The 16827-nt window shown below is 47.1% G+C and overlaps 1 protein-coding gene across 5 annotated transcripts in view; it reads left to right on the top strand.

The window, feature by feature from the left end:
- Positions 1–1055: 1055 nt before the first annotated feature.
- The window catches only part of RPIA (ribose 5-phosphate isomerase A), an 89143-nt gene continuing 73371 nt past the window's right edge, over positions 1056–16827 (top strand). For all 5 annotated transcript variants that reach the window (XM_060169998.1, XM_060169997.1, XM_060169995.1 and 2 more), the window contains exons 1-3: positions 1056–1355; positions 7001–7061; positions 9200–9255. In XM_060169998.1, coding sequence (XP_060025981.1) covers positions 1083–1355; positions 7001–7061; positions 9200–9255 — 390 coding nt within the window. In that variant the 5' untranslated portion in view covers positions 1056–1082. The remainder of the gene's footprint in view (positions 1356–7000; positions 7062–9199; positions 9256–16827) is intronic.

Below are 16827 nucleotides of genomic sequence, written 5' to 3'. Positions count from 1 at the left end.
GGGAATTCAGGATGAAGAAAAACAGTATGAAGCATTTTGTGTTTTGGATACATGGCCCCTAGATAGTTAAGATGCATATCTAAGGAAGAATTTCAATGACCCTAGATTCTTGGATCTTCCCATATTTGGGAAAGCACTAAAATCATTAACTTGAGATATATTCAATATATATATTTTTAATGATTAGTAGTCATCTTTTACCAAGATGTATGCTTAACTACATTTCCTAGATCAAAAATTCATATGTATACTGGCCCCTCCCCTATCTCTTCGTAATAGTTCCACATAGCTGAGAGGTTTATCTCCCAGGCTAGAGTCCCTAGTAAGGTCCCAGAATAAAGCTGAAAGTCACTGCCCTTACGTCGTGCGTTTTTTTTCGTCCACACCTACAGCAAGACACTTCAAAGGTAGAGAAGAAAAGAGAAAGCTGTTAGGTTCAGTGAAAGCCCTTTTTAAGTCAACAAGTATTGCAGGGTTTCTGCAGGGCACACGTATGTTCCCAGCCAGGCTCCATCTGGAGGGAAACCGTGCCTTCCAACGCTGCCCAATGCAGAACAACATCTAAGGCTGGGCGTTCTAATTTGTAGCCTTGGGCCTGCGGTGGGGGGCGGGGGGGGGGCCTAAGGATGGACTAAAGTGGGGGCCGGAGCCCCCAGGTGCGTTTCCCTGTGGCGTCAGTCTAGAGAAGTCACTCCCAAAAGGACATCTCTAGAAGAGCGACTGCCCTCAGGCCTCGTCCGCCGCCACGTTCTTACTTCTAGAAAAAACAACAGGGTCACGTCTAACACTCCTTTCGCAGATGCTGGAGCAAAGAGAAAAACCTCCAGGATTGACCCCACCGGGGCTACTTGGGCGGTACAAGCCGTTGCGCCAATGCCTGTCGCCGAGATTTGCGAACCTGGTCGCGGAGCATTGTGGGGCTGGTAGTCCAGGCTGGGGCACGGCTTTAGGCCATTGAAGCCGTAGAACTACATTTCCCAGAAAGCCCCGCGCTGCAGCAGACGCGGACCTAGTACGTCACTACCAGACTTCCGGCAGAGCCGGGGGCGGGACCGTGGCGGAGGCTGGAGCGGGGCGGCGGGATGCAGCGACCCGGGCCCTTCAGCACCCTCTACGGGCGGGTCCTGGCCCCGCTGCCCGGGCGGGCCGGGGGCGCGGCCTCTGGCGGAGGAGGGAGCAGCTGGGGCGTTCCGGGTTCCCACGTGCAGTTGCCGGGACGCGCGCAGTTCGGCGCTGGCAGCACAAGTACAGCTGGCGGGGACGCTAACAGCGTCTGCCCGGCCCCCTCCACGATGTCCAAGGCCGAGGAGGCCAAGAAGCTGGCGGGCCGCGCGGCCGTGGAGAACCACGTGAGGGTGAGCAGCTCAGGACGTGGGGCGCCCGTGCTCGGCCTGATGGGCTCGCGCTCTGGGCACTGCCGGTTGCGCCTAGTTCCTGGCAGGGAGGGAGCTGCGTGAGAGGGGAGGGGGTACGCATTTCACCCGCCTTGAGACCTGCTCCTTCAAGACCTTTTAGATGTGGAATCGGTTGGGGTCGCGTTCCCTAAAGTTGTGCTATCTAAAGACTGCTTGCAGGCCAGATAAGTTTGCAAAGTGGAGCCTGGTGGTGTGTGTCTGATGTTTGGAGTGGGGTTAGTAGGGACTTAGCGTGTGGCTTCCTTTTCAACAAATAAGAGACTGGGACTGCGAGAGGTCTTCACTCGCTTCACTGCCCTGGGAAGTCGGGTGGGGGGAGCTGATTTTAAAAGTGTTTTGAAATTTTACTCCAAGAAAGTGCTTAGCTGGGCGCGCACCCGCTCCTGAGTGTACTTGTTGGAGGGAAGAGGAGACTGAGCCAGAGGAGAAACCCAGGCTTTAAACCTCCTCCTTTTGACACTTGAAGTCTGGAGGACCCTCTTTAAGGTCGGGATGTGGAGATGTTTAGCTCTTACTTGGCGAGGTCGTGGCCCTACTTGTTTGCTGTGTTGCGGGTGTGGTCCTCTTGGGTGGAGTCTTTTAACCCGAGCGCATTTGCTGGCAGCAGTCAGTTATCTTAATTGTAATACCGGCGGCCAAGTGGAGTATCTCTGCCCTTAGGTGGAGTTTCCTTGACTTTATTGGCTTTTAGTCTTTCTTTTCTGCTTCCTGGAAAGTGGTATCAGATTCCCTTTTCTCTAGTGATGGTTCTTTATTCTTTACATTTGGTAATGCTTTCGTGTACAAAGTTATTTTGCCTAGATAGATGTTTGATCCTCCCACCGCCTGGCTAAGTGGGAGGGGCGAGTGTGGTAACCTTTGGCTCAGCGTGTTCTGTAGGAGGAATGACCAAGGATCCTCCAGGACCCAAGCCGAGTGACTTCCGTTCCAGTGCCCTTCCACCTGTTACACAGCTGGTCTGTTCTGGTTTAATCGTGTGGTTAGCAATAGGATTTTCTGTGGGGATTCACAGAGATAATGTAAAATGTGTAATCTGGCTCTCCTTTTGGGATTCACGTGCCTCAGCTGCAAAATTGGGACGGTAAGCTGAAATTTCAAAATCCCTGGATAAAGTGAGTCGTAATGGATAAATGAGATCTATACAATTAGAAAAGACCCATGTATTACATTTCCTGTTAACCTATTTGCATTCCTGTTTGGTGGCACGCTCCTCCCTGACCATTGTTTTATTATTATGTATTTGGTTAAATTACAATCTGCAAGCTCCCACCTTAGGCCAGAGCCGCAAAACACTGGATTCTGGCCACATCATTGCATGAAGTTACCAGGCAATCCTGGGGAGATCGTCATAGGCCTTTTGGGGGCACTCACCCCAATCTGTTACACGCACTTTCCTTTGCAAACTTCTCTTCTGAGTTGCCAACACTACTTGAATTTTGTATTTCCTGCTTTGTAACTTTGTTTCATTCATTGCAGGTATTTGTTGAGTGCCTGCTATGTGTAGGTAGTTGGTGTGGTGGTCAGAAATGTGGCTAAAGGGAGGAGGAGAGGCTGGTCCTGGATACTTTGCAGACAAGATAACTTAATTCAGAGCCACAGGTTTATTGAGCGTAGTCCTGTACCTCACTGTCAAGGCTTAGCTGCTCTCTCCAGGGGGTATCCTATCCTTTTTTCCATATAAGGCCGAGTTTTCCTTTAGCACTTCGTGTCTTGAAATTGTTTACTTTTTACACAACCCAGGTTTGGCTGCTCACCACTCCAAAGACAAGTGTTGGTTGGAAAGAAAAGGTTACTTTATTCTGGAGGCCGGCAACCTGGGGAGAAGGCAGACGCCAAGGATCAACTCCAGGGGAGAAAGGGGAAGTTAATCTCAGTTTAATCGTTTGGGGAGGAGGCATTCAGAGTCTTATCTTCCACTGAGTGCAGACTTTCTTCTGATTGGTGATGGTGAGGTAACTGGGTGATGGTTAGCCGGAAGTCTTGCGCCCAGCCTGAATTTCTCATCTTCCACCTGGGTGGGGCCTTAGTTCCGGTACAGGAACTCAGAGTTGTATTGTTTTGTATATTCCTTGAGGAGGAACCGGGACCTTGCCTGTCGCAGCACCACTGCTTCTTGACTGCACCTCCCTGGTTTCTGCAGTCCCTTCCTTCCCTGATTAGCAACTGTTTGAATCTGCCCTTTGGAACTCAGGGGAGGTCAAGGAGGCTGAAAGAAGCCTAGTTCCTACAAACAGGAAGCGAAGGACACGGAAAGGATTTGTACGGGAGGACGCCATAGGGTCGTGCTCCGTTTCATACTCACTTGTGTAAGTTTATCAAGCTAGGTTGTGTGCGAGGTCCTGTTGGTTCCACCTTTGGAATGTTCTTAGAACTGACCCTTCCTGTTGGCCTGCCAACTCTCCTGGTTTAGGCTCTCCTCATGGCCAAAAGATTGCAGTTGCCCTTATCTCGTCCCCTCTGTCGACCACCCGAGTGAGTGGTGCATTATCGTCGTCTGAAGCTTTAATCTACTCTTGTCACTGTGCCCCTCAGGTGGCCTCATCCTAACCTCCATAAGACACATCAGGAGCGTCTATTGTAAACCAGTACTGAGGCAGGTGGAGGGGATACACAGATGAGAGGCTCTAGTTCTTGTCTTTACGCCCACAGTCTTGTTTCCTTCTCTGCTCCCTTCTCTCCCATGTACCAGAACATTGGAAAGGACAGACTACTGGCATAGAGTGTGTGTTTTAATATCAAAACCCTTGACAAAGAGTGCTTTTTCTTGTCCGCTGCTTTTGCCTATTAAAATCATATATGTCCTTCAGGGTTTGGTTCAAAGGCCGTTCTTCCTTTCCGTTTTTCCTTAGTCTTGTAGGGGAAGCAGTTCTCCCCTTGAATTCTGTAGCACTCCACACCTCTTAGGTGCCTTATGCCTCTTAGTAGGTGTCTTTATGGTCTAGGTATGTGTATGTGCGTCTCCCAGTTCCCTGAAGGGTAAGCTTCTGGAGGGTAGTTAACCTTCTTTTCATTCAGTGTTGGTCACAGTGGGGCCTTCCCAGTAAATGCTTGATGAATTATGCGGAGTGTGCACACGAATATGGAGGTTGTGGGGTGAATCTCCCTAGCCCATTGGTGACTACTTGCATTTCTGGGTGGGTGGAAAACTTGGCGAGTTCTCAGCGGAAGCCCTTGGGTAGCCACCGGGACTCAGATATGCCAGTTGCAGGATGGGCCACCATGCAGGGCCATGCTCTCCTGAAGGTCCCTAGCCTCCTTTGTGCTCTTTGGAGCCTGGGCTTAGCTTTTTGGCTGGCTTGGCTTGAAGGAGTTGGTGGGCAGTGGTTCCAGTCAGTCAACAGAAGAGGTTACCCTACTGGACAAGGTGACCCACGTTGTGATGTTGCACGTACGACCTGTCGTCAAGTACTGCCATTAGGAGGGGCCTGCTCCTACGGCAGAGCCTGCCTGGCAGCCTTCTGCTGTTGGGCCACATCTGTTTGGCTTTGGCTGGTGCACTGATTCTTGGCCAGTCGTTTGATTGCAAGGTAGCAGGACCACAGGGTTGAGGAGCTTTGGGCCTGGCAGGCCTGTGCAATTCCTGGCCTCTTTCAAAAGCCTTGCACAGAGCTTGTGTGACTCACCCAAGTTCATCTGTGTGCCACCTGCCTGCTGGGTGACGTGAGTATATGGCAGAGTATGGTAATGAGGAAGCTGACAGTTGAATTACTGTATAGCTAGAGCTCACAGCTGCAGGTTGGGTGTGAAGGTCAGGTTGAGCCTACCTAGTCACGATATTTCCTCGTTACTTAAGGTTTGTACATTTTCTGATATTCAGCTATTTTGTGTTGTGATGTAGCATTTACTGGTCTTGAAGACCTTGCGATTGAGGTTTGCCCAAGTAGCTAAATGGCTATTGGATGCATTGCCTTCTTGAGGGCATCATCACAGGTGAAATCCTGACCTAGCACAAGCTCTGTTTGAAGGCCCCTTGGTGTTATTTGGTGACTTTGAAACTTTGAGCAAAGGCACACACCCCTGTAGGATCAGATACTACCTGCAGATTCCAGCATTTCATTGAAAGTATGTCTAATAATCTCTTGCTCATTTCTAAGTCTTAAATTTTTCCTTAGGGTGTTGAATTCATCTCTAAAGTGAGGCTGAGGGCCTTGAGGTCACAAGGGGTTGTTGTGAGATTTGACTTATATTAACATTTATGAATCTTCTTGGTAGGTGCTTAACAGACGATGTTAAGCTTTGGCTTGTAGCTGTTTTGCCCTAAACAGGCAGGAGATTACTCCCAGGAAGTTGCTTAGGAACCAAGCTTCACATTAGTTCCTGACTGTTTGTACTCTGACCTTGTTTTGCCGTTTGTGGTCTAACTGACCTTGGCTGGGCCCCTACTCTGCCTCTGGTCTACTCTGAGGTACCTGCCCCCTTTTCTTAAGTTAATAGGCTCAGTAGTAAGATGCCTGTTTCTTCTCCGTTGTACTCAAGGAGTGGCTTCCTATATGGCAGATGAAGACTGTTTCTCATGTTCCCACCTAAGCCTTCACCCTCTCCCCATTTTGTCTGAAGCAGGCTTGTGCAAAATGAGGACCCCTTGGGATCAGTCGGACAGAGTTGACGTGATTTGCTGTTCAAGGTTGCTTCAGACTCTCTTCTGTTGACTTGGGTTGGAGCTCTGGATGGTAGCCTTGATGTGTCTCTGAGGTTCGCTGTGATGCCACCAACTTGATGGGGACTGTGTAGATGTTAAACTTGTGTGAAAAGTCGCTGAAGCCAGAAACCTCTGTTTTCTGCTCTTAACGTTCAGCTAGACTGTTTTTCTCCTAGGGTCTTTCCTTTCTGATCGTGCTCCTGGGGATGGCCAAAAATCGTTCAGCGTTCATCTGCAGGCCATTTCTGTGAGGCTGACTTAAGTTGCTCTATGTTGTAAATAAGCCAAATCTTTTGTGTTGATAAGAGGTAGGGAGTGTTAAAAATGAGACAACAGACCCAAAATGGAGTCGCTTATGCCAAGCCCCGCATCACCAAACAATACCTAGTTACACTTTTGGCTCTCCAGGAAATGGAATCTTAGCTCAGTCAATCAGGAATCACCTTATCAGCACTATTGAGGTCATCTGCCTGGTAGACCCCTGCCGTCCCCTAAAGGGAAGTGACCTTACAGTAACCAGCTTGCTTTTTTGCCCAATATAACTTCCCTGTCCCCGCTTGCTTCTTGCTATAAAAGTCTTAATTTTGTACAGCTCCTCAGAGCTCCCTTCTGCCTGCTAGACTGAGTGCTGCCCAATTCAAACTGATTTTTGCTGAAATAAATGCTTAAAATTTTTAATAGGCTTCAGTTTATCTTTTTACAGGAGGAAATGGTGATGTCATTGTCAGGGATGAAAGGAGGAGGGCTCTGCTGAAAATTGCCACTGGGCACCAGGACATAGTACAGCTTTGAGGTTCAGTGATTATGTTTCTGTGGGCACAGTACCTTGCACCCAAGTTGGTGAATTGCTGTTCCTAATAATTTTATAGCTCTAGGAAGTGGGCTGGAGAAGGGAGTGAAACACGGTATTAATAAGTCTTGGATTTCCCTCCTCCTTTTTTTGCAGAATAACCAAGTGCTGGGAATTGGGAGTGGTTCTACAATTGTCCACGCTGTGCAGCGAATAGGTATGTTTTCAGGCTGACTCCTGGATGTTTGTGTGGGGTGGTGGGGATGGGGGCATAGCGGAGAGGGAGGAAGCGGGGCACAGCTTGGCACCAGCATTGTGGAGCCTGTGGCCAGGTGAGTGTTTCTGCTCTTCTCTGAGTGGGATTCTTGGGCCTCTTCACCCAGATTTGGGGTTGCCCTGGCTTTGTTTGCTCTGCTGAGCTGGGTGAGGAGCTCAGTTAGGGTGAGGTCTCCACAGAATCTTAATTGTCATCAGTGGGGTGTGTGTGTGTGGCCTCATGGGTCCTGAGGCAGGCAAACCCTCTAAAGCCTGCGGTTTCTCAAGCAAACAAACCGAGGTCGGCGGGGCCAGCGCAGGCTCGGCCTGTCCGTGACCCTGCAGTTGGTGGCTGGCTCTGCAGATGCTGCCTTCATTCTGATTTGGGTGTCTCTGGGCTCAGGAAGGGCTCAAGCGTTATCAACCCCGGTGGCTGCTGGACAGGTTTGACCGCCCTGCTCTTGTTTGTGGGAACAGAGCCCAGAGGCCAGGCTTGCCTGAATGTGGATCTCCTCTGGCAGGTGCCAAGGGGCTGTGCTCAGGGGACAAAGCGCAGGAATGCTTCGTCTTTAAGGAATGGTTGTGGTGCGGGTGTGATGGCTTCTGAAAAACTCAGCGTTGCACACCTTTCTGCCTCAGCGCTGAGTATGTGAAGGACTTTAGGGCACAGGGATTACTGTGGGTTTCGTAATAGTGCCATCTGAATCTCCCAAGGTGTGCACCCAGTGATTAAGGAGACTTGAAATTTTTAATAAGACAGTTTTTCCCCGTCGACTGAAAAAAAATGCACAGCCTCGAAGTTGAGAATTATGTTGTATGTGTGTGTCATTTATTTATTTATTTATTTTGGCCATGCTGTGTTGCACGTGGGATCTTAGTTCCCCGACCAGGGATCAAACCTGCACCCCCTGCAGTGGAAGTGCATAGTCCTAAACCACTGGGCCGCCAGAGAATTGCCCAAGAATTATGTTTTATTTGGGGGTGTTAACTGAGGACTTAAGCCTAGGATACAGCCTCCCAGATAGCTCTGAGGGACTGTTGAGGAGCCAGGATATATAGGAGTTTTTGCAAAAAAACCCCCGAGCAGTCAAACATCAAAAGATTACAGTTAATTAAAGAAAAACCAGACATCTCAAGTTAGTGAATGTAGTGCTTTCCTGTGTATGGAAGATGCAAGGGTCTGGGCTCAGTGAAATTATTCCTTTGATGTGCACCTTAGTCTAGAGCCAGTATCCTGTTTTTTCCGTCCTGAATTCTCTCAGGGGTGCACCGCTTGGGGGCAGCTGCAGTGGCTGAGGGCTTGATGGCTGCGACATCCTTTGTTTACTGAAATGACAGTAGACGTTCTTTGTGTGCATCCCTTAAGACTTTCCTTTTTGTTTCTTTTTGGCCGCATCGTCGGCATGTAGGATCTTAGTTCCCTGACAGGGGATTGAACCCGTGCCCCGGTTGTGAAAGCACCGAGTCCTAACCACTGGACGACCAGGGAATTCCCAAGACTTTTCTTTTTGTTTAAATCGAGTTTTCCCGAAAGGTACAAATCCAAAGTGAATAAATAAACCCTCTTTAACCACCCCCTGGGGTCTATAAATGATTATATTTTTTTTACTGACTGTAAAAGTCAAATTCTAGCTTTTCTCTGTAAAAGCCTATATAGGGAAGTAGTTAAGACTGGCACTAGACTGCCTGGGATCAGATCCCAGTTCTGCCATTTATTAACTGTGTACCAGTTACTTTGCCTCTCTGTGCCTCAGTTTCCTCATCTGTAAAGTGGGGATAGTAATTGTAAGTTATCTTTGGGTTACTGGATTAAAAGTTCATGTGTACAAAATTCTTTGAATATCGCCATGCACATACTAGCAAACCCTGACCTTGCGCTTTCTGTGGTTAATACTTACCTCCTTAGGCTTTTTTGTCCCTGTCTAGTGACATGTGAAGGCTGTTTACCAACTTTTCAGCAAGGGTGGGGACATAGAATGAAAGGGACATTTCAGTGGGGGGAGGGGTTGGACCTTTTCTGTGGGATTTGAGCAAATGTCAGTACAAGGAAAATAAGGTGAGGAGAGAGAAAAACCACCAACGCGGCTTTTGTCTCCACAGCTGAAAGAGTGAAACAAGAGAATCTGAACCTCGTCTGTATTCCCACTTCCTTCCAGGTATGTCCTGCTTTCCATTCTGCACCTTGGCAGTTGGATGAATCTTCTGGGTCCCTGAGGATGTAGGGGTGCGGCTCTGGGTCGTGTCCCAGGGTTTTCTGGGCGAGAGAGCCAGGAGCGGGAGCGCAGGTGACTGGAGATTCCTCCTCAGAAGCATGGTTTAGACGTGAATATTTTAGTGTATCTTGTATTAGGAGTACGTAGAGATAACCACATGGTCTCCGTCCTCAAGGAGTATTATCTCCATTTATAGATGAAAAAACTGAGGCTAAAGGGCATTAAGTGATGCATTAGAAATGCAAGTACAGTAGTTTGAGTCCATGTCTAATGCTGCTCCACCATAAAATAGTAGGGGCTGGTGAAGGAAAGCAGTGGAGCCAGGGAGAGATAAGGGAATAGTAGGGAGAGATAAGGGAATAGTAGACTTCAGGAAAGGAGGGAAGAGAGGTGCCGAGACAGAGCCCCATGCCTCACCTGGCTGTTGTGGGGAGGGTATGTGTGTCGTCTCTCATTGGCTTCGTCGCAGGGATCCTGTGAATTGGGGCTAAAGGTTGGCATTGCTGGTGATTTGTGTTCCTGAGATGTTGTGGACATAGTTTTGGACAGCTAGGTCTTAAGAAACTCTCAGTCCTGGAGGCAGGATGTGTCAGGTGTGTGCCCCAGCCTGTCAGAGTAGGGAGTGGAGGAAGGATTCCAGGTAGGCAGGATAGGAAGTTAGGAAGGATAGTGCACGCTGTCGGAGCTGTTTTGAAGTTAAATCTCTTGGAGGCTCTGACAAGCTGCCCGGACACCCAGGGAACTGAAGACAATACCATAATTCCTGCTTCAGGCTAGAAAAGGAGTGGTTTTACCTGGCCTTTCTTGCTTTGGAAATCCTGATGTTCTGAGGAGATGCTCTTAAAGTCAGAGGGGCTGTGATGGGTTGCCTCGCTCTTGAAAAAGCGAAGTGTCTGATTTTTCCAAGTGACTTGATCTAGTATTTTTATTTCTTGTTTAATAAAATTATTTCATATTGGTGCTTATTTTTAATTAAAGCTATACATACACATAGATTGAAGAATCAAACAATTCAAGTCATTTTATTAAAAAATAAGACACTCCCTTCACACCCTCCCCCACTCCTGACCACCACCATTTCTTGCTCTTTAGATGGACATACTTTTAAAACTCTTTTAGCTGATAGGGTATTTGCTCCAAAGTCTGGAAACTACATGCTTTTCTTGCCATTTAAAAATTTTTTTTCAACTTGAGGTAATAATTCCACGCTCAGTGGATGCAGGGAAGACGAGCATTCGGTTCTCTCTTCCCTCCTTGCTCTCACAGGTCAGACACCCTTCTCCTGGTCTGCAGTACAGTTACGTTTTGGTGAGGCCCCACTCAGAATTGTGATGTCCAGGCTACAGCTGAACTGTGCAGTCAGCTATGATTACGCTTCCGAGCCTGCTCATTATCTTGTTTTCCTGAAAGTTAAGTAAATGATGCCTTTGTTTTTTCCATTTCCTTGGTTGTCTGCGGACTCCTTACTAATTCAACCCCAAACTCTTACTTGGATGGAAAATCTCACCTCATTCTGGCCCAGTGGATATTCTACTCCCATCAGCTTCATCTTCTTGGTACTCTGGTTGGTAGCAGCTGCCCTCGGCTGTTGTCTTGGGATCTCCCTTTGTGGTCAGGAACTTTCCTTCTCTGTCTGCTCTTTTTTTTTTTCTTTTTTTGGCCGCACTGCACAGCCTGCAGCATCTTAGTTCCCCGACCAGGGATGGAACCTGTGCTCCCTGCAGTGGAAGTGCGGAGCTCTAACCATTGGACCGCCAGGGAATTCCCTCTCCTGACTTTCAATTTGCTGTTGAGGAGCTTGCAGCCGTTCTGATTCTTGATCCTTTGTATAAAATCTATTTTTCATTCTCTTTGAACTCTTCCACCCTTATATTATCTTTTCTTTGTCTACAGTGTTCTGAAATTTCACCGTGCTGTGTCTTGGTGTGGGTTTATTTTTGTCCACTATGCTGGGTGCTTGCTGGGACATGTCATTCTACAAATGCACGCTCTTCAATTTTGGGGATTTTTCCCCCTATTATTCCTTTAATTTTCTTTTCTATGTTTTCTCTGGCTCTGGTCTTTCCTTTTAGGGTACTTGTTATTTCCTTGGTGCTTGGGGCCTGTTTTGTCCTTTTGTCTTTTCAGCTTTACCTTTTTCTAACTCTTCTGTTGAGCTTTCTTTGCTCTCATGCATTTAATTTCAAATAACTCTTTTTTTTTTTGTTCTCTGAAAAGTTTTTTTGTTTGTTTTATGGGTACAGTTTTTTTCAATTTCTTCTCTTAGCTCCCTGAGGATGTTAATACTTTGGTTTTTGTTTTAGTATTTCTTCTCCTATATCTCTTTTCTCAAAGTTTTTTTTTTTTTTTTTACAGTTTGTTGGAGGTGTAATTTACATAGAAAATTTACTCTTTTTCTTAATATCTATAAAAATTTATTTATTTATTTAAATATGGCTGAGTTGGGTCTTTGTTGCTGTGTGCGGGCTTTCTCTGTTTGCTGTGAGCAGGGGCTACTCTTCGTTGTGGTGCACAGGCTTCTCATTGCGGTGGCTTCTCTTGTTGCAGGGCGCAGGCTCTAGGCGCACAGGCTTCAGTAGTTGTGGCTCGTGGGCTCTAGAGCGCAGGCTCAGTAGTTGTGGCATACAGGCTTAGTTGCTCCACGGTATGTGGGATCTTCCCGGACCAGGGCTCGAACCTGTGTCCCCTACATTGGCAGGCGGATTCTTAACTACTGCGCCACTAGGGAAGCCCCCAAATTTACTCTTTTTAGTGTATAATTCTGAGTTTTGACATAGTCATGTAACAACCAACACAGTCAAATATTGTTAGAATGCTTTGTTCTTTTTTTTAAAATTGCAGCTCATTTTGAAGACTAGTGGACTAATAAGCTGACCGGAAACCAGCTCTCGGGGTGAGGGTCGTCCTTGCTCTCGGCTTGTCTGCCAAGAGCACTCGTGGCGGACAGATCATTGGGGAACCCCTAGTGTCAGATCATTTTTTTCTTCCCTCTGGCTGGTCAGGTTTCCTGGAGAAGACTGCCCAGTGCCCTTTCAGGAGGGGTATGCATGGCTGCCTGTGTCCCGGGAGCCAAGTAAGAGAAGAGGGCTAGAAGACGTCTGTCATTATTTGGGACATAACCCCCGTTTTCAGCGTAGTGCCTGTGGTAGACGGGGGAAAAGTGCCTGCTACACGTTGCAGTATTTCTTTGACTCTGGGCCTGATCGTGTGACGTGTTTTGCCAATGGGATGTGACCTAATGGCAGGCCATCAGTGGCTTGAACAGTGAGTGCTTTTGCTTTGTGGCTTGGCCCTTCTGCTGCTGAAACCATTCTGCGGCCATGTGAACAGGCCTCGGCTCCTCTGGAGGATGAGAGGCTCTTTGAAGCCTCTGAGTCTTGGGGTAGCTGCTGCACGGCCAAAGCTTGCTGATGCAGCACCCCCTCTTCAGCTGCGCCTGGCAGCCCAGTCCTGACACCTGCTGTTTGACCGCCAGAGAATGAACGTGCTGCTTTGGGAGTAGTGGAGCAAGATGCTTTTCACTCCCACCGTGGTGTCTGTGTTCTGAAGTTCCCAGGGCTGCTGGTCCTTGAACCTTTTGGGAGGTTCTGTGCCGTTTATTTGGTCACTTCTTAGCTTTTTCCAGTACTGGTTTAGGATACTGGCTTAGGATTTCTCTTTCTCGTTTCAGCCATTTACCATTGTCCATCAGTGATCTAGCTTTTAGAAGTTGGTTGCTGTTTTTTCCTCTTTTTGGTTTATGCCATTGAGAAAAATTCCTTTATTGTACTATAGATTTAGAGAGGTTTAGGGAAAGAGCTGAGCTAAATACAGGTGTTCAATTGCTATCTTTAATTGGAGTTTGATCTGTGTTTTTAAGATAGCATCCTCCCAGCCCACCTCTGTGTTGTGGTGGTTAGTAATAACCATGTACCCAGACTGGAAAATGCTGGCCAATTCCAGCTGATCAGGTAGAGGAGTCATTCACAGTTCACAGGACTTTAAAAAATTCACTTGTCCAGAGTTACTGTTTTGTTTTTTCCCCCCCATCAAACCCAAACTTATTCTGTGTTAAGTTTAGCCAGCCGCAATCTTCCTGAAATGATTGAAAGGAAATCAAGATATTTCATGTTCTGCCTTTTAAACAAGTAAACCCATAGGTGTTTAAAGGATTTTTCTAGATTTTCCCTTTAAAGTTAAAAGCTTTTGGGAGAGGAAAATTTTAAAAAAGGATTTAAAAGCCAGATCTGGTCTAGGCAAGAAAACAGTGTTTGCCCATGCTGGCTTTCAGTCTACCTCTGTTAGTTGATAGAAGGGGAAGTGCAGCGTTTTCAGGTATTATTGTGAAATTGATGAAAAACAGGACTGCTAGCCTGCCACATGCCACTGTCCTTGATCACATGAGGCATTTGGGGGCCCCAGCTGTGGAATTGCAGTGAGAAGGCATTGCTTCCTGTCTTTTTTTTTCAAAAGTACAAGCTAATCATTAGCTTTCCTGCTCCCTGCACTTTTAAGAGCTGGAAGAGACAGCTGTTTGCTCTACACCCTCAGGAGCCCCTTAGCTTGTGAGCCTGGAGTGTCTGGTGTCTAGCAGGTACTGATCTCAGTTGAGCACCCGTGTCTGCGTTAGTCCTGGCTGAGCCAGTGATGGGTCCATATCTCCACAGTAGGGCTGTAGTGTTGAATTCAGTGGATTTGTTTCCCAGGGCTGCCATAACAAGGAACCACAAGTTGAGTGCTTAAAAAACAGATTTATTGCCTCTCATTTCTGGAGGCTAGATGTTGATTGCTTTAGAGGCTATGAGGGAGAATCTGTTTTGTCTTTCTCCTAGCTTCTGGTGGTTTGCTGGCAGTCTTTGGCATTGCTTGGCTTGTAGGCACATATCCTTGCTCTCTGCCTTCATGTTCGCGTGGCGTTCTCCCGGTGTGCCTCTGTCTGTGTGTACAAATTGCCCTTCTAAGGACACCAGTCCTGTTGGATTAGGGCTCACTCTCATGACATTCTGACTTGATTACCTCTGTAAAGGTCCAATCTCAAAATAAGGTCACAGTCAGAGTTACTAGGAGTTAGGACTCCAACGTACCTTTTTGTAGGGGAACACAGTATAACCGATAACACTTAGGGAGGAGGAAGCTCATGCCACCTGTGATGATGACTTCTCTCTGTGTGCAGGGCCATTCGCAGGGGTCTTGTGCGGAGTCCGGTCAAAGATGGGGAGAAGGGAGAGTTGGAGGACCTGCTGATGGAAGCAGGACTTAAGGGTCCGACCCCAGTGGGCTCTTTGAGGTCATCGTACAGGGTCCTCCACGTTTTGAAGGGGGGGATACAGACGATTTGAAGGCAGAACAGATCCTGTCCTTACGTTACTGCTTATTGTCTGGGAGGACACGGGGCTTGTGGAAGTTGGGGTGGCCTCCCAGCCACGTAACATAGACAAACGTATCTGCTGGTTTCCTTTGTGTGTGGACTCTGGACGGGTGTTGAGACAGGCAGCTGGTGGTGGTGGTGAGGCAGATTTCAGTCAGCGTAGTGATCACCGAGGGTTTATCTTTTCAAAGGGGTGCGAGGCTCCTTGTGCACGGCGGGTGTTATTCAGCAGTGCTCGTGCCCAGTGTGGTGCCTCGCTCTTAGTAGGCACTCTGCCTGTTGGATGAATAAATGCTACATTTATGTGTGTCATGTTTTACAAATATATGGTAGAGAAGAAGAGGTAACGTGCCTGTTGGAGGAAGGAGAGCCCACTCCTTGCACAGGGGATTGGGGGCTTCCTGGAAAGCCGGGCGTGAGGGGCTGGAGTTTGGGAGGAGGCAGGGCATTTCAGGTAGAGGAGGGAATGCCAAAGAACTCCTTTTAAAATTGTTATTGTTAAAAACGTTATTAATAGCATAGTATTATTATGTAAGATGACGTCAATTCCATTTATAAGCAGAGGCCATCCTCTCCTTTCCTTTTTCTTCTACATTCCCTTTGTTTGCCTTATCTTCTGATTTCCTTCCTAGTCCCTAGACAGGGCAGGAGAGCAGGAGACTGTATTTCTGGTCCTCGCCCTGCCCCTAACTTAGCACTGGGACCTCTCTGGGCTTCCATTTCTTTCTTAAAACAGGAGTTTGCACTAGGTAACTTGACTGAACTCAAAATAATTAATTATTCACTCAACTATTGGCTTAACTGACCCTAACTGCTATAGGGTGAAAAGTGTATGTGAAATGTGCTCTCTGATTACAATCTAGATGGACAAACAGGACATCCTCATGAAAGAGTAACACTGCCAAGTGGTGCAGGCAGTCTTAACACTTGAATGTTAAATTACAATGATATACAGGATGTTTCCCTGTAGGAATCATGACAGAACAGTTTCCTGACGCCCAGTGTTCATGTAATACGTTTGAATGCAGTTTAGTATTGTTTCTAAAGTAGTACATAAAATTAGCAGGAACCGTAGTATATAACAGTTTTATTTGCATGATAGAGTATTACACTGAACTTTATGCAGTTCACAGCATTATTCCAACACCATCTGTAGTAGATATCTTTGCTGGAACAAATTACCCCCAAACTTAGCAGTTTAAAACAAACATTTATTAGCTCCTAGTTTCTAAGGGGCAGGAACCTGGAGTGGTTACCTGGGGGGCTGTGGCCTCGGGTCTCCGGGGAGGTTGCAGTTAAGCTCTTGGCCAGGGCTTCCAGCTCCGTCTTGTGGGTGTTCTGGGCCTTAATTCTTCACAGCCTGTGGGGTAGGGGCCTGTCCCCAGGGCTGTCTCCATGTCTTCAGGATGTGGCAGCTGGTTTCCCCCAGTGTGTGTGATAAGAGAGCGAGGGTGAGGGGGAAGGAGGGAGGGAGGGAAGGATCTTGTGGGAGCACGCCCCCCCCTTCTTCATAAACTAATCGCAGAAGTGTCTTGCTATCTCCTCTGCTGTGTGCCACTGGTAACACAGAACAGCCTTGGGACGTTGTGGGCAGGGATTCCCCAAAGGCACGAATACCAAGAGGTGTGGGGGACTTTGGGGGTTCATCTTCCAGACGTTCCAAATGTTTTTATAGGCTTAGGGTCTGGAATTAGTATGGTTCCTCCAATGTCACATTTGGAGAAACCTAGGAACTGAGAAATAATCCAGAAATACCATTTTTATTGTTGTTTTCTCCCTTCATTATATATTTCTCTTTAATAGGAGCAAAATCATGTTTTTTTTTTTCTTTTGAACTTTTTTCAGTCAGTATTTTATTTTAGCTTTTTATTGTGGAAAATCTCAAACTTCAAAAAGGATAAAGAATAATGTAATGAACTTCCACGGACCCATCACCCAGTTTCCAGTTATCAGTTCATGGCCAATTTTGTTTCATCTGTATCTCATTCTCCTTCACCTTTGTTATTTTGAAACAAATCCCAGGCATAGTATGATTTCATTGTATGTATTTTATTATGTCTCTCTGAAAAGTAGGGAGACTTTTAAACATCTCAACAATACTAAAAAAAATCAAACGATAACCTTTAATAGGATCAAATAAAAATCCAGGATTCAAATTTCCCCTATTG

This window comes from Lagenorhynchus albirostris, chromosome 13, assembly GCF_949774975.1.
Source record: "Lagenorhynchus albirostris chromosome 13, mLagAlb1.1, whole genome shotgun sequence".
NCBI classification, from domain to species: domain Eukaryota; kingdom Metazoa; phylum Chordata; class Mammalia; order Artiodactyla; family Delphinidae; genus Lagenorhynchus; species Lagenorhynchus albirostris.
This window is presented reverse-complemented; position numbering and strand designations above follow the sequence as displayed.